Consider the following 21,209-nt stretch of genomic DNA (forward strand, 5'->3'; position numbering starts at 1 on the left):
TTTGGCAACCAATACATGACACATTATATAGGATCACAATGGGTTAGTTGGTCTCAAGGTAGAAAGCATCCCAAATACATCATTGCCTATCATTTAAGTTTGCAAATAACAAATCTCTCTTGACACAAAATGCAAATATCCCAACTACCCTACAAGTATTGTCAATGCCTATTACATGCAACTTGAGATGGCTTCCGGTAAATCACTGATGAACGAAGGAAATTGGAAAGTTTATAAAAAAAATGGCAGAGTGTAGTGTAGAAATGTCACTAGCAAGAATGCAAAAATTGATGACAATGATGATGATGTAGTCAAAGCTGATGATGAGCTCAAATATGAAATATCGAAGACGACATCAAAGACAACAATGGACCTATTTGCACACCAAATATTTTTGTAGTACAAAAAACCCAAAATCAAACAAAGACATTTCAATTAGACACTCCCCTAGGATGTAAAAATCTACAACATGCGAACGAGCCCCGCTGCTGAAACACCCAAAAATGCATAAGATTTTTGTTAACATAGTCAAAACCACAATATATGGTTTACCTTCTCTACCTAAGAGGATAGCTCAATCTAAGACAATAAAAAAAGTAACTCACAGAGAAGATAAAAAGGGGGTGAGGGGGCCAGGAGAATCTACTCTGATGCCAATTGTTGGATTGAAGATGAAGGTAGCGACACAACACACACACACATGCAGCAAGCAAGAAGAGATAGAGAGAAGCATAACACTCAAAGTAGATTGATAAGAATGAGTGAAGTATAAGTTAAGTGACATGATAAGGTTACTTGCACACACTTATAAGAGTGTCTACATACACTTGGGGGAAAAAACCTCCTAAAGAGGGAAAAGTGCCTCGGTTCCATGTCCACACATTACTACTAGATAAGTGGCTACAAAACTTAGCTTGAGATCGACACTACATGTTTGAAACACTATGGCATCTGGACATGGTTTCACTACTTCCTAAGGGAGCGCACCTTGAGGTTCTTAGTCCTACTCTAGCTCCTTCTCATTAAAGCTTTGCCCAAAGATAGGGCAGTTTAGTGCCTTTTCAGAAGTTTATGGTTGTTTACAGATCTAATTGGTAAATCTGGGGGTTGGAGAAGTGTAGCGGCTCTTGTTTCCAGATGGTCCACTATTCTTCCACTCAACTTTATGTTTAGTTAGCTCATTTCATCCCAAAGCTCCTCGATTAAGGTGGATCTATAGAAGTTTTGATGCCTTCTAAATAGGGATAAATAGGGAAGCACTTTGTTGAGTGTTGGTCATTTTCTAGGACCAAAGGCCAGTTGGGTTTGAGAAAGTGTGGCTTAATGCTATAGTCGACTTTATCATTGTTTGCAACTAGATCAGGTTTCACCCTGGTGAAATATTCTCCAATGCTTTCTAAAACAAGTTTGAAATTGATTTTAGATACATCTTTTCTACTCAAACTACAAAAAAAACTAAGATTTTCACTTTTTTTTAGTTTAAAGATTTTTTTTTGGGTTTTTTTAAGGTTCACGTGTGCTGACTCATGTCTTTAGGCTCTTGTTTATTGACTTGCACTTGTAACTATATGCAACATTGCCCATAGGAAGCCACCAAGATGAGGGAGGAGAGGAGGGCTCTTGTTCACCACACCTAGCCTTAGAGAAGTGTGGATAAGAATCTATGTTGTGGGCTTATATTGTGGCATGCCTACCACACGTGCTCGACTGGTGCCCGTGGTCCCTCCAACCCGAGCGCCTCACCCCTAAACCCCTAACACCCTCCCCAGTTATACTCTGACGATTGAGCTCCATGTCTAGTCAAGCCCTACATAGCTGGTTACAAGCAACATGATGTAACCTCCTCCTTAAGAAGAGTTTCTATATGCAAAAACAAATTGAGAATAGTTTTCGATAATCGTACTCAATCATTTCCCAAGTGGACGGTTCCTTGCCTCTATCGTCCTTCCACTTGACAAGTGTGTCTTGGTACATAGTATGCCTCGCTTTTCGATCCCTAAATCCAAGAATCCTCTGCTGGGGTTCATGTGGAAGAGATGGCAGTTCAATAAGTTCCACCAAAACGTCAAGAGTAACTTTGTTATCCTGATGATTCACTTTTTTTTCGTATTCTACTGACATAAAAAATAGGATGTACTCAAGTGCTCTCCGACAAGTCAAGTTTGTATGCTATGCTACCAATCTTCTTAAGAATTTTAAACGGACTGCAATATCTAGGGGAAAGCTTTTGACACTTTCCTATCTTGAGAGTATCCAACTTTATAGGGACTTTCAAGAAAACAAAGTCACCCTCTTCAAAGGTCACTTCTTTGTAGCTCTTGTTAGCATTTGTTTATGCATGACCTTCTTGTGCACTACGAATGCTATCTCTTGCTACTTTTAGAATTTCTTGCATGTCCTTAGATTGAATTTCCTCCTCTAACCCTACGGATAGGAGATCTGTGGCTAGAAACAATACATCAATATGAATGGGCTAAATCCAATCGCCGAATGTTTTGAACTATTATTAAGAAATTCCAAAAGTGGCAGGTAATCCTCCCGATTTGATTGATTTTTACTAACATACGTTCAAAACATGTTTTCTAGCACTACTTGATTGACTCTCTGACCATCATACTTTAGATGGTCGGCCGTACTCACACTCATAGTAGTATCCAACTTTGTAAAGACTTCCCTCTAAAAGTGGCCATCAAACTTCCTATCTATATTAGAAACTATATTTGTGGGCAAGCCATATAGCTTGTAGAGATTAAACAATTTAGCTAGCTCAGGACTTTTTACCTCTTTCTATTAGAAATAAACTTGGCCATTTTAGTTGATCTATCACCACCACCCAAACCAAATCATATCCTCAACTCGTTTTAGGTAACCCGATGATAAAATCCATGGAAATACTCTCCCATTTCCCTTTGGTAATATTCAATGGATGGAGAAAGCCTCCTATTATGAGACACTCATGCTTATTGACCTGGCACTTCTTGCATTTCAGCATGAAGTCTTGGACATCTTGGAACAAACTAGGCCAATAGAATTGTCTTTTAACTAATGCATAGGTTTTTTGTACCCCGGGGTCACTAGTGGACTATTGTGACTTTCAATAAGAATTTGGTGCTGCCGAAAGGCACCAATAGATGGTACATTAACTCTACCTTTGTAAAGCAAGTACCCATCGTCGATAGACAGAAGTTCCTAAACCTCCCCCCCCCCCCCCCCCCCCCCCCCCCGAGAGACAAACTTTATCATCCCCATTTGAAATAATGTCAAATGGTTGTGAAGGGTCCATCCCCAAGCTCTCCGTGTCTCGGTACATAACCCAAGAGACTCTTCTAGTCTCTCCAAATTGGAACTCCCTCTTCTCCTTGCAAAAGCCTCAGCTAATCGCTCTGGATTAGTACTCCTCTCTAACAAGGAATACAATGGCTACTACTGGTGTGCATGCTTATAGCAAACCAAACCTTTAAATAAGATGGATCATGCTCACATAAACCATGTAGTGAATCTAAGAACTTGTTCTTGAATATGATAAAGCTCATCTTGTTCACAGCATATTCAAGAACTTGTTCTTGAATATGGGGAAGATCATCTCATTCATACCATATTCAAGTCCTTGAATATGGTGAAGCCCAACTCCTTCACACCATATTCAAGAACTTGTTCTTAAATATAGTGAAGCTCAACTCGTTCACCATTGGCATGGGCTTAGTGCATCTGAAATTTAACTCTTTCACCATTGGCATGGGCTTAGTGCATCTAAAATTTAACTCTTTAACGAAGTTGAAGGTTAACTCTTGTAGGATCTCTGCCCACCTAGCTTTCCTACCTTTCAACTCATTTTTATTTGAAAGCAATTTCAAGATTTCATGGTCCATAGGGACCTCAAAAGTAGCACCATAAAAATAATGTCACCACTTTTTAAGAGCATCAACTACTGCAAGTAACTCTTGTTTAAGAGCATGAACTATTGCAAGTGACTCTTGATTAAGAGCATGAACTATTGCAAGTAACTCTCGTTCATAAACCAAGTAGTTATGCTAGGCACAGTCGAGCTTCTTGCTTTCAAATGTAATTGGGCATCCCCCTTGCATTGGAACTACCCCAATGGCCTCCTCAAAAGTAGCACCATATAAATAATGCCACCACTTTTTAAGAGCATGAACTATTACAAGTAACTCTCGTTCATAGGCCAAGTAGTTACACTGGGCACGGTCAAGCTTATTGCTTTCAAATGTAACTGGGCATCCCCCTTGCATTAGAACTACCCCAATGGCTTCCCCACTAGTGTCTATTTATACGACAAATGACTCAATACTATACTCAAGGTATTTGAGGCTCTACGATTATAACCTTGAGTTTCTCGAAACTACTTCATTAACGGATCCTCCCAATGGATAGTTGTGCCTTTAGTTCTCAGCTGATCTGTCAAACAGGGCTACGATCTTCAAGTAGTCCTTTACATACTATCTATTAAACCCCGACAGACCTAGAAAAAATTGTGGTTCTAAGTTTTTTGGTTCAGACCATTTAAGAATAGCATCCACTTTCTCGAGATCCATCCACATTCCCTTAGCGGGGGGGGGAGGGGGATATAATATGGCCTAGATAATGAATTTCCTTAGAAAAGAATTAACATTTTCTTTCCTTTGAAAATAACATATTCTTTCTAATTAATTCAAATACTAAGCGTAAATTCTCTACATGTTTCTCTCTCGACTTACTAGAAATAAGTATGTCGTCTAGGACTCACTACTATAAATTTTCCCATGTATGGACATAAAACGTTATCCATCAATGTCATAAATGTTGTTGGTGTGTTAGTCAAACCATACGGCATGACCAAAAACTCATAATGCCCAAATTGAGTTCTAAAACGTGATCTTGGGAACATCCTTTTCCCTGATCCTGGTAGCCCGCCGACCTAAGGTCAATTTTAGAAAAATAACGTACACCATTGAGTTGATAACTCATAGATATGGGGAATTGGATACTTGTTCTTAATCGTAATCTAATTAAGAGTATGGTAATCTATGCACATAGGAATAAAACCATCCTTCTTTTTTACCAAAAGAATGGGCGAAGCCCATGACAAAGAACTAGGTTTTATGAAACCTTTTTCTCGCATAATCGGCTAATTGTTGCTCCACCTCCCACACTTTGAAGTGGCTAAGTCCTTGCTAAGTCTATAAGTAGGCTTGCTTATAGGCTTGGAACCTAGTAGGACAGCAATGGAATGGTCTACCACCCTAGATGATGGGACAGCATCTTGAAAGTCGTTAAAACATCCCATTATTCTTGCAAAATATATACAGAATTTGAAGTATCTGTGTACTTACTTTTTTACTGCCTCATTTTCAGCCTTGGATTTTTTCAACTTTTACTCACATGTAGACAAAACAAGGTTTAGAAAATAGGGGTCTCGTCCCCCAAGACTATTCAAATTTAATGTTTCATCTACAAAAACATTATTCATTTCTATTTCATCTATGGAAACAAAATTATATAAAAGGTTACAAATGTATGCCTACTGAATCTCGTCTCGCGAGCTCGTAGGCATGGCATAACTCCACGGATGAAACCAAAGGTGTAGTGGCACATCATGCTCACAACACAAAGTAATGCATCTACTATCATGCATTAACTCTAGGCTACTATCCTAGTAACTATGACACAAGGTAGAGTGCACTGCCTAGGTTATACAACCACTCCTTACCTAGATAGACATCCGCCCTTTCTAAATGCATGACCTCGAAATCAAGTGTAGCCTCATAGCCTTGCATAGCAAGTGGTACTCCCAAAACCACCATGTCCCAAACGGTTTTGTGATAACCATTAGTTATTGAAACTATGTACTTATGGTCACTCTTGGTTCCTCTCGGGGGCAACTTCAACTTTTTGACTAACGAGTAGTTAAGAAAGTTGTGCATGGCTCCATCTTCGATCATAATGGAGACCCTATGGCCACCAATCATGCCATATAAACGAAAGAAAATCATGTGGACCGAAAGATGGCTACCACATAGCTTGTGAAAACAACATGCATGGGTGTTGTTTGTATGGTAGACTGTCACCTCTCTAAACTCTTTAGATTGTAGTGGTAGTTACACCTGCACCATATGAGCTTGGTGAGAGGATTTACTATCCTTCTTGGTATCTCTACTGTAACTACCTCCAGCTCTAGCACACCAGCTTGGGACAAGCTGCCTTGCTATGCCCTATCTCAAAGCAATGAAAGCATAGATTTTCTTTCTTTCCTTTCTCATACTACTGCTATTTTTGGAGTTTCATAGTGTTTTTCTCTCTATTTTTTCATGGTTTTTTAGACCAATTTTCCCCTTGCTCACCCTAACCATGTCTCGCCTCGAAAGAATTTTCTTTTAAATTTTGTACCCCCACTCTCGTTTGTCATCTACCACGACCAAATTTCAACCTACATGATATATCATCGAATATCTGAGCATATGTTATTACCTCATCAAAATCCTTAGGCTCCTTAGGCTATACAGAACTCTTGTAATTTGGGTCAAGACCTTGCATGAACCTATAAAGAGTTTGAAATGAATCAATTCCGTTTAACTTTAGCACTATTTCTTGATAGTTTGAGATATATTGGGTGAGTGAAATGCCACGCATAGAGCATTTGTCCCTCACGCTAAGACCTCTGAAGCTCATTAACTAGTAAAAACTCTTTTCAAAATGTTGTCTTGAGCTCTACCAACAAGTACAAGGTCATCTAGCGCTATCGGTGAAACTCATCCACCATTTATATGCTTTGCCCATTAAGGACAAGCTTGCCTCGATGGGCCTCACATCCTCTAGTGTACGCTTGAGGTTATGTTATTCTGACCACTTCTGTAAGAGAATATTAAATGTTTTTATTCTGTTCCTTTTCCTCTCCTCCAAAGCTCAATGCTATGAGATCCTTGAAGATCCCAACAGACGCTACTGACTGCAGACTCTACAAACAACCCACCCGATGGAAGAACTAAACAATACTATTCTCTACACGAGTGCAAAAGACACAACACTAACAATAGGAGTGGCTAGATGTGAGTCTAAATGGTGGTGCAAACTTCTAAGGATGGTCAAAATTTTATTTTGATTTTTTTATAAGGTTGGGTCCTAGAAAGCTACAAAATGGACTCGCGTGATACCTCCTACTCCGAGACGTCAGCCACAAATCAAGTATTGAGATCTACATCACCAAACTCATCCTTGTTAAGGAGGTCGTCATTTGCGCCTAGGTCCAACAATCTATCACCAGTCTCTACAAATTCAATCTCTATAGAAGACGGAACCATGGGGTTTTGTCTGCGGACAAGAGCAAAGTCAGGGATATGCCTCCTACACGACTAGGCTCCTGCACACCAAGTCATAAAGTTGATGGAGGACAAACGACCTCCGTCTTCTAACATGCAAGGATAGCTTGCCACATGCGGCCAAGCTCAACCTATGTAAGGCCCAAAATGAGCAATAACACAATAGAAATACTCCTCAAACCCCTTAGATAGATATGCTACCCGTGCTCGAAGCCATTTTTTTAATAAATAAAAGTTTACAAAAACTATGCAAATTTTAAATTCAACATTAAATGCAAACTTTATAGAATGAACAAATGGAACTAACTACCCAATATGTCCCAAAGTGTGTCAGTCGTCGTATCCCCCGGGGATGGAAGCTCACTCCTATCCCCCGGATGCCCATAGGCATGCACACGAGGGGCAAGAGCATGGAAAAGGATACCAAGTGGATACCTCATAGTGGCCTCCGCCCCGCTGCATGCCACTGTGTGTGGTTACGCACACACAAATTAAAGAAATCGATGCGTGTTTGTTGTACCTTGCTCGCAACTCACACATTTGCTTGTGTAAATGTCATGAAGCTTCAATTTGATGAAGATTTCAACCCTCACATGGCTATGGAGCTTATAGATATGAAATGCACCAAAAAGCCCATTTAGGGTTTTGAATAGTTGCTACAAGGTTAAATGAAAGCGCTGACTCGTTTAGGGTCATTAACAACCTTTTGGCGGGCGAGACTTGTGAAAAATGGGCTACAACAAAATGACCTTGGCAAGCCTTACATCACAGGCTACAACAAAACGGTCTTAACAAGCCTTACATTAGTGTGCATGACATCATTGTATGACGTTATTTTGTTGTTAAATCCACTTGGAAAAGCATCATCAAACTGTTGAAGCATCACTTGCCTGACCAAATCCTAAAGTAGGCCTTAGAGACAAGGCCTACTAAGCTCAAGACAATAAAAATGGCAACAATAGGTCCCCTCTCAAATTCCCAATGGTAGCACGATGTGCGCTACCACTCTTAGCCAGTAAGCTCCCCATGACCTTCATTAGGTTTTTGCTAGGGTACCTACCACATATTCTTCTCTAAGCTCCTCCACGTAATCTTCTTCCTCCTCTCACACTCCGAATCGTCAAAAATCTACAGAGCCATGTGTGTAAGAAAAAAGAATTATTAAAGAGAAGAAGCTTATCTCTTCTTGAGAGTGGGTCACACGCAGAGCGATAAAGAACCGTCATAAGCTCTGATACCAATGTAAAATTGTCCATAGGAAGACACCATAGCCACCAAGATGAGGGAGGAGAGGAGGACTCTTGTTCACTACCCACCAACCTCAGGGAAGTGTGGATAAGCATCCACACTACTGAGCTTATGTAGTGGAATGCCTACCCACACTTGCCCAATCACCTATGGTCCTTCAACCTAGGTGCCTCACCCCTTAACCTCGAGCACCCTCACCGATTGTACTCTAGTGATCGGGCTCCTTGTCCGATCAAGCCCTACGTAGCCGGTTACAAGCTACGTGACACTAGACTCGCATCTTTAGGCTCGCGCCTTTTTTTGTAATGAACTAGGCTCACGTACTTTATTTTTATGAAATAGGCCTACCTAGGACGACACAGAATTTTATGCACTAGGCCTATGACATGGTTGGTGTGCAATTATTCACCAATAATTATACTTTCATGTCTCAATAATTATAAAGAATAGTAGCTGGTACAAATTATAAATGACAAGAAAATGTGAACATGATGTCCATAGTCTTTAAGGTAATAATAATTGGTTGGTATAATAACAATTGGTTGGTATAATATTAGGTATATATACCTCTAGACTCATGTTTCCAAGCTCACTGCTCACATCTCGAGGCTCATGTGTGTTGATTTACATCTCCACGCTCACGTGTGTTAACTCATATCCTTTTTTGTGGGATTGTGGACTCGTCTCCCAACCTAAGAGCTTATTTGGCTTGGTTTTTTGAGTTTTTTGAGGTTTTTTAAACTTGATGAGACATGATTAGGGATCTTGATCCTAGTTAATGGTGGTTATGCAAGTATTTTAAGTGTTTTTTATTGGTTTTGCATTCTTTTAAGCTACCAATTAAAACAATGTATAAGAAAATATGAAAAACTTGTGAATAAAATTAATAATCCCACTTTAATTCACACTTAATGGAGCTTAGTGCTTATGTTTTTGGAGTGGATTCCACTCCTAACCACAATTGTAAGCACTATTCCTTGGCTCAATGATGCAATGAGATCTAAGCTTTTTGGGCTCTACAATCATGCTAATCCCAAGAAAGCATAATTTTTCCTTTCCAAGAGATAAAAATAGATTGCCCTAATGCAACAAGATTCAAATCAAAATCCAAAACAATAACCTAAACATATCTGTATGTTTTTTGGAGTATGCCCTCTTAATCAACACCACATAATATTGGGTGTAAGCCCAATAGCTTGGAATAAATGGATGAACGAAGCTAAGCCCTAGGATAGTCCGGCAATGACACTAAATATGTTCAAATCAAGAGCTTACCTTAGCCTTACCTAAGCATGTGTCATTGGGCCTTGCCCTTGAGCCAAAAATGCAACTTCTGATGTGGATACACCAGCTCATCTGTCACGTCCTCACTCCATTGTCACACCAGAATATTCCTTACTTGATGGTATGAAGGAAGGGCTCTCTTCGCCTAAATGGAGGCAAATAGAGATAGTCACGTGATGGTTCTCTCTGTCAACATAAAAGGTAGGGGAATAAGAGGAAGCTAATGCAAGTAGAAAACCTACAAACAATCTTATCCAAGCACACAAGATTCAATAGCATACATGCAAGCAAGAAGAGGGAAGAGAAGAGCTCACAAGTATTCTTACTACAAGGGAATGATTGTGTTTTTCTTATTGTTAAAAATGACTCATATACAAGTGACTAGTTTTCATACTATGTTGACCAAACTTAAAAATGGTCCGACCTCTATTACTAGTCTTAAGCAAGTATATACACGTCCTTATAATTACCCTATTTGACATTAGTCACAATGCAAAACTACTTTACATGTTCTAACAGTGTCTTACAAAAGGTAAGTGCCCGTTTGAATAGGTAAGATGACAAAGCTTCTAACAATAAGTTGGATGAGTAAAACCATGTTAACATACAGAGGAACTAGCATGGACTTACTCACAAGGAGGACACACATGTTACAAAAGATTACACGAGAAAATCTTGATGTGCATGCTCACATGAGGCAAGCTCCAACTTCAAAGAGAGGTGTCTAAGAAGCATACCATGTGGGCTTGTTGACAAGGTCATACAACACACAAGGACACAATTGTTGTACAAGTGTACACATAAGAGCAAATTGGTCAAATGAATAAGAAAGAATGCCAGGAAGATGAAGAGAACTCTATTCAAGAAAGGAAAACCTTTGTTTACACAGGCAACCATGAGGCTTTTAAAAAAAAGGTCAAATGTGATTGAGTCACATAGTAGGTCAAAAAGTAAATGCAAGAGATCATGTGGGAGTATTAGCACTTATGTTGAATGAAGCAACCCGCTTCTTCTCTCAAACTATCAAAAGCAACAACACCTCTTAACAACGATTTTATTGTGCCTACCCCAGGCCCCGAAGGAAGAAGATTCTTCTAACCCTCTTCCTTCGTCGAGTGCAAGAAACGGAATTCTTCCTTCGGCCTTCGACCCTGACAAAGGTATGAAACCAAGCGAACGGAATACTACCACCAGAAGTAATATCACATGCACTAACCCATCTCTACCTCATCAATATTGCATTCATCTAGTTGTATTAGTGCCAGTAGTAAATCCCTCTCCTGGCCTACAATCAATCTTACCAACTTTCAAGACACCAAGGCAAAGCTTCTTCAAAAATTTCCCAACACTTCACACACCTCTTGGAGGGACTTACTATAGCAAGTCCACAAACCATCTCCAAGCTCACCCTTGCAAGCACCCACCAAAGGATCCAAGTTGTCCATAGTAACTCAGTGGTGACAGAGCGCTCAGTCGGACCACCTCCCACATCATGAGCACCACCTCAATACTACATGTGTGAAGGTGGCAAGCTGTAACCACCAGTTTAGCCATTGCCAAGATTAAGAAGACAAAGCTTAAAAGGATGGCTGATCACTACTGCAAGGTTGCAAATTTAAAAAACAAGATTTGGGAGCTCAAGACAAGTGCAAGATGAAGGCTATGGTGGATGATATGTGAGAAAAGTCATTGTTTAGTGGATGAGAGAGAAAGGATTAGTGTGTTAATGATGGTGTTAGTGCATAAGCAAGTGATCACAACTTGGATAAGGCAAAAGTGTGTCCTTCTTCATTAGATTGTGGCTCTAGATATAGCCAAAGGAATACAAACCATGTGGTTTCAAAATATTCCACCTCGTCAACTCTATCCTCCACACACATTGATAATATTCCACCTCGTCAACTCTATCCTCCACACACATTGATAATATCTCATCTCCACCATCTACTTAGGAGTGGATTCACATGCTCTCTTCACACCACCCCTTAGTAGTACAAGAACTTGAGCATCTTGGCACCACATTTCCAACACCCCCCCTTGGTGCCATCTTCTTGGACACTTAGGTGAGAGATACACAACATAGGCATCTAGGCCTAACCAGGCAACTTGGCCTCACACACAACTAGGCATCTTGGCCTTACGCATAAACTAGGCATCTTGGCCTTACACAATCTACCATGGCTACATTGGTGCTAGCGGGTAGAGACAATACAAATAGTACAAGGGGTAGGTGAAATTCCATAGCTTCAAAAAAGTCTTTTAGTGTCCTCCCCTGGATAGGAGGCTTCTACCACATTCGCTTGTTGAGGTTGATTTTTTGACCAACAACTCCTCTCCATGTGTCCCAGCTTCCCACACACAATACATTCAAGCTTTGGTTTGTCCTTGAACTTGCATGTGTTAATTGTGTGACCCAACTTGACACAATGATTGCATCTAGGGTTAAATTCCCTTTTACCAGCATAGAGTGCCAAGTGGATTGATGGAAAACTACCTAATCAATCACAAGAAGTCCTCAACCGATTACCCACAGTGCAATGGCCAGGCAAAATCTACCAACAAGGTTCTGACCAAAATCTTGACGAAGATTATAAATGCCAACAAGGATGATTGGGACTAGAAGCTAGATGCAGCCCTATGGGCATTCTGCACATCTTACAAAGTCTCAATGGGGCAAACACCATTCAAACTAGTCTATGGGCTAGAGGCATTAGTGCCCATGGAATTTGCGGTGCCCAGTTTGAGAGTGGCAATCCAAGAAAGCTACCAATGGAAGAATCCTGGGAGCACAGGGAGCACAGAATATAGGAGCTCCCAGCCTTCAAACTAGTCTATGGGCTAGAGGCATTAGTGCCCATGGAATTTGCGGTGCCCAGTTTGAGAGTGGCAATCCAAGAAAGCTACCAATGGAAGAATCCTGGGAGCACAGGGAGCACAGAATATAGGAGCTCCCAGCCTTCGAAGAAGAAAGACAACTTAGCTCTCCACACGCAGAGATAGTGTAGCGGAGAAGAAGAGCTTGGATTGACAGACATCTCAAGTATAAAATTTTCAAGCAAGGAGACAGGGTATTGGTCTACAACTCTAAGTTGGGATCGCACCCCGAAAATTTCAAAATCCGATGGATAGGGCCATTCATTCATGGTGAAAAACCCGATTAGTCAGAATGCCTTCACATTGGAACGCTTGAATGGTATGCCTTTTCCCAAAACAACGAACGGCTTCAGGATGAGGAAATACATGGGCCAACCGATGGTAGTTACACTAGAAGAAGAACAAGCAGAGGACAAGGAACTGGTCCAGAGCATTTGTTTTGTGGCATAATCTCACGAACAAGGACAATGACGTAGAAAATCCAAAAATCAATAGAGCTGCGAAAGAATTCCGTAGGGGTGGCCAGTCTGCTCAGAACACAATTTCACAACAAATCAAGGCCAAGACAACAAAGAAGCAAGTGACCAAGTGTACGCCAGCCAGATCCACATCAGCAATGCTAATTGCCACGATGTCAGCATGAGTAACCAAAGGATAGCTGTCTCACAACATCATTAAAACTCCACATACAACGGTAAGACAGGGAGTCGACAAGTAAACTTTAAGGCCTTTATGCCAAGATGACGGGGATGATACGAATCAGGAGTCAAATCACATCGAGAAGTGGGAAGTCGAAAATGACAATGCCCAAAGAAAGGAAGGAAAAAGGAAAAAGCATTGCAAAAAAGAGCACAAGGACCCAAAACTCGCACAATCTCAACCTGCTTTCTTGCTCACAACTCTCTCACCAATTCGCAACGCTTTGTCAGAAGACAAATCCATGCCGAAGGTCAGCAAGACTCTAAGGCCAGATTAGAGGCCAGAGAAAAGCCTCTGCATGCCTATGATGATTCCCAACATGAGGAAGAAAGAACAGAAGAAGTGGGTGAGGAAGTGCGGCTTTGAAAAGCTACTTGATCGCCAGTGGGAGGATCTTTAGGACCCCGAGGATGGGGGCAAACTCATAAACCAATTTCTTGAAACAGACACTGTACATGTGTAAGGGAAGGAACTCATCAAAATCTCGAAGCTCGCAATGCACCATGCACTAGGGTTGCTGATGTAGACGAAGCTTTGGACACAAACATGAAGCCCAGAGTGGAGGAGGAGACTCCCAAAACAGGCAACATGCATCAAGTTAAGGATGTGGCAGATGAGACCAGGTGAGAGCTCTTTCTCCTCCAGAATATTAGTTCATGGGGAAGCCAGAAGATATGTCAAACAAAAACTACATGCTGCTTAGAGCAGCAAAAGCAGGAGAAAAGACCAACTGGGCCACCATCTACAAGGAGAATTTGGCAAAGAGGGTGGCCACATGGGCCAAGGAAAAATAGCCAACGGTGGTCCATGTACACCTAAGGGGCCATCACACAGGTCGCCAGGTTCGTGGATCTCAAGTTCGGAGAATCCTATGCGGAATGACCACACCGCAAAGCTGGAGAATCCTCGAAACCCACCAGAGTGACCATTAGATCCTTTGAAGATGATGTGGATGATGAAGAAGAGTGGCAAAAATCGCCCAGAAGGCCAACAAGAAGAGAAAGCTCAGAGTAGACGAAGAGCTGTTGCCTAACCCAGACGAGGTAAAGAAGTAGAAAGCAAAAGAAAGAAAGAAAGAGACAGAAATTGGAAAAGAGACAACTGGAAAAGAGACAGAAACTGGACGTTGCCGCAGAAGCAAAAAAGAAGAAAAATCTAGAAGAAGAAAAGATAAGGAAGGAGGAGGAAGAGAAAAAGAGGAAAGAAGAGAAACAACAAAAAAAGAGAGAAGAAGAAGTTCAAAAGGGGAAGTTATCCACAGGGGCTGATTTGCCCATATCACCAAAATCGCAGCCTTGGGTGGCAGCTTTGGCACAGAAGGTGCTGGAAGGACCAAGCCACAGCCCCAAACTACCCATAGAACTAGAGGCACAACTCCCCACCCAACAGCACATGAACAAAGGGTTGATGACCGTGGCACAACTCCCCACCCAACAGCACATGAACAAAGGGTTGATGATCGTGGCTCAAAACATCCTCTCTCATGCCCTAGCAAAACATCCTCTCTCATGCCCTAGCTTCCATTTAGGAATATGAGTCAAAGGCCCGGAACACCATCAATCAGATGTGCGTCCTGAATCAACAACAACATGGACTGCTCAAAAATACTACAGCAAAAGCCAAGGACCTGGAGAGCAAAGCTAACATAATGGCTTAGCATAACGCAAAAATGCAAAACAAGCTCGCTTTGGCGGGAGAAGGCCTCAGTCCAGCAAAAAGAGCTGAATGAAGGGAAGATTAGAACCCTCACCAGTGAGAAAAACATGCTAAAAGCTCAGGTGGACAAACTCAGAGTGGAGTTAGCTAAAGTGCAAAAGCTAACCAAGGTCTGGGGCGATGCCATCCAAGGACTAAAAGAAGAAGTGTTGGAGAGCACAACAGCATTGGCGATCGCCTAGACAGAGGTCCAAGCCCTGAAGACCCAGGAAGATTGCAATCCACCTTAGTATACAGGCTAAAACAATCAATGTGTGCTCTTATCCTTAATAACATATTATACAGATCTATAGAAGCGTGGGTGTCACTTTTTTTTTCCCCTCCTAGAGCTTGTTGATGAACTCTAGGCTACATACACATCCCAACACCACTCTTGACCATCCCAAATGTCACCAAAATGGGTCTCACATACTCAATGTAAAGGTTCCAAAAACAAATCTCACATAGCAGTACCAAAGTGCTCAAAGCAATTTTCCATGTTTAAAACCATATACAAAAACAACACTAAAGTGTTCAAGTCGATGTTCCAAAAACAAATCTCATACACTCAATACCAAAGGAAGGACACTTTACTCAACTCTTGTATTTTTTTAAATAAGTGTGCCAACTCTCCACCTACCCACATCAAACTATGTTTTTAATGCTTATAAATTAATTTATGTATATATACACACAAATATAAATTAATTTATGTAATTTATGTATATATACACACAAATATTATTTGTGTGCTTTCAAGGACATCCATTTCTAAAATCATATGTCAATATTCCAACACATCTTATATATTTAAACCAAAGTTTCAAACACAATTCTCATATGCTCACTACTAAAGTACTCAAATAAAATTTTCATTTCTAAAACTATACATAACATTGAACACAAATTGTATAGATATTCTTCCAGTATAGGACACATTACTTGGACTGATAATGAAGCAAAACAACCCACATGAAAGTATATAGATACTTTTGCTACCCATCACTGGAATCCTTGGATTATAAAGCTCTAAAGTTGATTTGCTAAATTAAAAACCAGTTGCAGACTAAAATTTTCAGATCAGACACCATTGAACTCGGTTGGCATCGCATGTGGGGGGGAAAGAAAATTCTATTTTTAACTTTCAAAAATTGGAGGGAGAGAGAGAGAGAGAGAGAGAGAGAGAGAAGGGGAGAGGAAGAAAATTCTATTTTGCACTTTCAAAAAATGGAGTTTGGCACAAAAACACAAGGCAAGCGAGTGCTTCAAGTTTTCCAAATTCGTGCCTTTTAGAAAATCAAGGGGGTGGCGGAGAGAGATGAAGTTGTGTTACCTTCATTTTCTCAAGTCGTGTAACACAACCCCCTTTGTAGGAAGGTAGGGCAAAATCCTGAACGGATGCTTTGCAAATATATTGCCAGTATCAGGCCAATCATGGTTTTGCAAAATCATGTTAGAATGCAATGGTTGTGATGCAGATATGTGTGCTACTGCAGTAATAGGATGTTGTAAACACCAACTTGCCTTGATCATTACGTACATCAAAGGCAGTGAAAGATGGTGACTTGCTGCACAAATCACGAGTAAGAATCATTGATCTAGAAAATATTTGAATTCTACGTCCATGTGCTTCTTTTCAAGAATATAAACTAAGGGGAGGGATTTTTAGAAGAGGCAGCCAGCATAACAGCCACTCTTCCACCAAAACCTTTTTTTTTTAAAGGGGGGGAGCAATGAGATGGCCTCCATTGCACACCATCCTTTGAAGCCTGTATATCTTAATCTCGCTCTTAAGGCATAAATGCTTGCCTGGTTGCGACATTACAATCAAGGGAAAAAAATAATCCATGAGGGTTGCTTTGTAGGCCCATCTTGAAATGTGCTGAACCTCCATCCAACAAATTACTACATTTAATGTACAAAAATGACTCTACAAAGGTGCAAGGTGACGTGACCTGGAACATGGACTCCATCCTCATAACTGTTGTGAAGGGGCTCATTCAATCCTGCACTTCATGAAGCTTGTGAAGCTCAACAGTCACTTTTTGCAAAGCCCAACACTTGCCACACAGCTTTCAAAGACTTCACCCCACCTATGATAGAGCAATGCAACAGTAAGAGAGGATAGACCACGATTAAACATACTCGACAAAAGATGAAGATATGTTCGGGTAAAAGCTAACCTCAATTCTAGGTTAGTCATTTCAACTCTCCGGTTTGGGATGTTAATACGCCACCCAACAGAACAAGACATTGGATGCCACCATGCATCAACTAAGGTTGAAGTTCTCCCAAAACTCCTCAGGTTCATGGCCCTCCCTCACTACCTGCAATAAAAGAATTATGTGCATAAAGTCAATAACTCTTCCCACATACATCAAATCAACCAATGTCATTTCATGCAGCCATCAATTGATGATGCAGATCATGTAAGACACCATCAGATACTGACCTTGATAGGCACGCCTGCCCTGCATTTCATCTGTTCAAGGAACTGCTGTCCAACTGGCTGCCAAGTCCAGTCACCATTGCCAGTATTTTGTTCAAGCTCCCTTCCGACCCATACATAAACCACATTCTCAGTCCCATTACACGATTGCTGAGGTGCAACCAATACAAACACAGCTTTGGCGTCCAGGTCATCAACATCAAACATATCTATCCTTTCAAGTCGGGGCCATGCATACAAGACAGGATGCCCCAATTCTACAATCGCCTTCCAAAGGCTGGTTGAATTAGCCAAATGAGATTCATTACATAAGGATGAGCCTGGATCAACTGCCCCAGCCGTATCCTGGACCAGGAAAGACTCAGTAGATGAATGGTCCGACCATGCTGAAAAGGTATGAGAGTCATTGTTGCTTACCTTGCAATCTGTGTCATGTATGTCTTGATCAGGGACTTCATTCACAATCCCACTGCAGATTTCACCGAGCCCATCAAACCCCAAACCTGTGTCTCCGTTCTCTTTTGCACCCTTCTTCATCTTGCTCTTCTCCTCAGTGACTAAGGCTGGCAACCTAGGTTTCCTTGACATGCCTCTAGGAGCCGGTGGAGGATCATCTTCCAAACCGGGCAACAGAGCAGGATGTGAGGTGATAGTACCTCTACGTTGAGCCAGTAAAATGGCTGGCCTCTTAGAACCGAATTCAAGAGGGGGGGACTTTATGTTTGATGGAAACGACCCTTGGCTGACACTGACAGGTGGGGGAGAATGATAGTGAGAGGTGAAGTCAGGGGAAGAACAAGCTTGTGATGAGCATGATGAGTAGACCTCTGATACGTTAGGTGACAGAATGCTTAAGTATGACAGTGGAGATGCAAACGGGGAGTCAGAACCAGTATGCCTGGAGGAGGAGGAGGAGGAAGAAGACGCAACGGAAAAAGGGGAGAAAAGAGGGGAGGACGAAGCCACAGACAGATTGGATGACAAGGAATTGGTGTCTGAAATCTCCACTGATACTGTTTCTTTAGGTGGAACTAGCTCTCCTGAGAGAAACTTCCTCCTCAGCACGCTCCATCCGTCTTCTCTTGCGGGAATTCGAGTAGGAACAGTTGCCATGCCTGCCCCAGTAGATGGCACAGGCGGAACTACACCACCTTGCCTTGCTCTTTGATACAATTCAAAATCAACACTGTACAAAGGCACCTTCCTATTGCCCACACCAAGCTTCCTCACCCTTTCAACCTGGGCCTGACCTGCTCTTTTCCTTTGCTCATTGAACTCTGGACTAGCTACTTCTTCTCCATCAGATTCAACACTTGAGTTATTATCAATGTCATCTGTTGAATCAGCATACTTGCTTAGGGAGTCCCAAAACTCAGTATTTTCTAGCCCTTCAGCTAAGATGTGGATGGGACCTTGGGCTCGCTCGTAACGAACCACCTGACCAGCAGCTACTCTGGCTGCTTGGGCGATCTTGGGATCACAATCATGGCCGATCCACACATAGATTGCAAGAGGCACATGGATTACAAACGCACCTCTGGAATCCAAATCCCCCGCTCCGGGATTGTTCACTGCTTTTGGCACAAGATGCAAGGGGTCGTATGGAGAATGGGGGGCTAGCCTGTACATTCTGAGCACCGAATTGGGACTCATGGGTGCTGCATGAACCCTCTTCTGACATTGCAAAAGCTGGCAAGCAAAACCCATGTTAGGGTTTGTAACTCCTCTTGATGCCTTGACATCCTGGAAGGCATCTTCAAAGCTGCGGCGCTCCCGCCACATCATGTACGCTATGACAAGTGAAGTGGAGCGCGAGACACCCTGGCAACAATGCACAAAGACGCGCCCACCTTGCTCTCTCACCTCTTCAAAGTAATCAAACACATCATAAAGCAAGCTAGTGATGTCCTCACCTGGGCTATCTTGCAGCCAGAGTGTTTTGTACACAAAATCCTTCTTGAAGTACTCTGGGCAAACAAAGCCCACGCAGTTGAGGACATGGGTGATGCCGTTGGCTCTGAGGGTTTCTCTATTTTTGGCCACCGCATCACTGCCAAGGTAGATGTGGTAATTTGCTACCCTGGAACATTCTTTATCGAAAAATGCAAACTTGTCACGCTTTAGTTGAATCTCGGTGGGTTCAAGAGGGGCTCTTTGTACAGAAGCTAGGTCAAGCTTGATGTCTGGCCCTGTCTTAACCCTTCTGCGGCCGGGGGTAGCAGGGGTGGTCCAGTCTGCCATGTCCATGTCATCGAGGGCAGCTTTTGGCCATTCTTCCAAACTTCTTCTAGCTATGGCGAGGGGCTGCAGGGGGGGGAGAGAGGCCCTAGCTTTGCTGGTCTGCCTTTCAAGACAAGGAACTCTGCGTTCTTCCTTGCCTGCAGCTGCTGCTGCTGCTGCTGCTGCTGCTGCTGCTGAAGGTTGCCCTCCTTTAGGACTTGTTGGTGCAGAGCGAGAATTCCATGTTGAAGATCGCCAGTAAGTTTTGCGGACGTTAGGAAACTTGCATTCTGTTGCTTCTGCTTCGGCTCCCTGCTCCGCCATATCCTTCTACTTTTCTGCTACTAGATCTGTGCTCCGGTCTTCCATGCCATCTCCGACATCTGACGTGGAAGGAGGTGACTAAGGTTAAGGCGAAGCTTCTGGCTCGCACAGGAAAACTCTATCGTCAAACCCTAAGTCCGAACTTCTTGACCTGAGAAAAAACCCTAAGTCCGCAGGGGAAAACCTAGTTCCTTTGCAGAAACCCTAATTGCAATATTCTCTGTTACAGAGCAGAAGGGAGAGGCTCTAACACAGAGCTTCTTAGAGGCGACCCAATACTCAAGACGAAGAGGAGAGAAATAGAGTTAAAAAGGGGTGCCAGATTGGCGATGGACCGCTAAATTTAGCGGGGGCAGCAGTGACCGGTTCAAACCCCACGAACCGGTCAACCCGGCGGGCAAAGAAGTTAGCAAACAACGAACAAGTCGTGACTTGTCAGCTACTTCATCATGATGATGTGGACGCGCCATGCATCGTCCGCTTTTAATCTCTTTTCTTTTTGGTGATCGACCGTGATTGACTGGTCAAAACTCCAAAAGTTCGCCGGCGTTGAACAGACCAGGTCCATTCTTATCCATATGGCCGCCGGCTGAAGCCGGGGCCCCGGGTTGCTTTTTGACGGGCGCTTACCGCATTTTGCCCGTTAAATAATGTTTAGTCGCCGTTGAAAAATAAGGTAAAATATGAAAACACAGTCATTTTGAAGGGGACTACCCAGCCCGTCGAAAATCATCCTTTTGCAATTTTAAGCAGGGTTCGGGAAAAGACGGGTTCGCTTTAGCCTAGAACTTGTTCAACTTCGGGAAAATCCTTCTCAAATTCTTATGAGAAGGAAATAAAACTCTTTCAAATTTTACAAGTTTTAGTTATATTTTCTAAGTTCACATAGAAAATACCATCTCAAAAATAGCAATTTCCTTCTCATTTAGTGGTGAAAAGGATTTAGTTCCTTTTCTCTAAAATTGTTTTCTGGAACCCAATTTTTAAGCCCAAAAAAAAGGAGAGTAGGATTCAGGAATCCCACATTCTTGGACGGAGAGTCTCCCAACCCTCAAAAAAAATTTAAGGAAATTTTTAAAGCTTTTTCAAAGCATGATGTGTAA

At 42.0% G+C, this 21,209-nt stretch overlaps 1 protein-coding gene across 2 annotated transcripts; it reads right to left on the minus strand.

Annotated features, from left to right (window-relative positions):
- Positions 1 to 16,569: 16,569 nt before the first annotated feature.
- LOC147613248 (protein-tyrosine-phosphatase MKP1-like) lies at positions 16,570 to 20,428 on the minus strand. 2 transcript variants are annotated; one of them, XM_086782522.1, is made up of 4 exons: positions 17,980 to 20,428; positions 17,566 to 17,907; positions 17,297 to 17,440; positions 16,570 to 17,206 (listed from the first exon to the last, which is right to left on the minus strand). In XM_086782522.1, the coding sequence occupies exons 1-3, from the start codon at positions 20,104 to 20,106 to the stop codon at positions 17,384 to 17,386; spliced, it is 2,526 nt and encodes an 841-aa protein (XP_086638648.1). In that variant the 5' UTR covers positions 20,107 to 20,428; the 3' UTR covers positions 16,570 to 17,206; positions 17,297 to 17,383. The 2 variants fall into 2 exon arrangements, with proteins under 2 accessions (XP_086638648.1, XP_086638647.1); XM_086782521.1 differs by having other exon boundaries at positions 17,566 to 20,427.
- Between the last annotated feature and the right edge of the window lie 781 nt (positions 20,429 to 21,209).

Source organism: Cibotium barometz, chromosome 44, assembly GCF_041138505.1.
Source record: "Cibotium barometz isolate CiBa-2024 chromosome 44, ASM4113850v1, whole genome shotgun sequence".
NCBI lineage: Eukaryota > Viridiplantae > Streptophyta > Polypodiopsida > Cyatheales > Cibotiaceae > Cibotium > Cibotium barometz.

Coding starts and splice junctions, on each gene's coding strand:
- LOC147613248 (XM_086782521.1), bottom strand. CDS start 20,106: ATGGCGGAGCAGGGAGCCGAAGCAGAAGCAACAGAATGCAAGTTTCCT. Junction 17,441..17,565: donor GGGCAGGCGTGCCTATCAAG/GTCAGTATCTGA, acceptor CTTTTATTGCAG/GTAGTGAGGGAGGGCCATGA.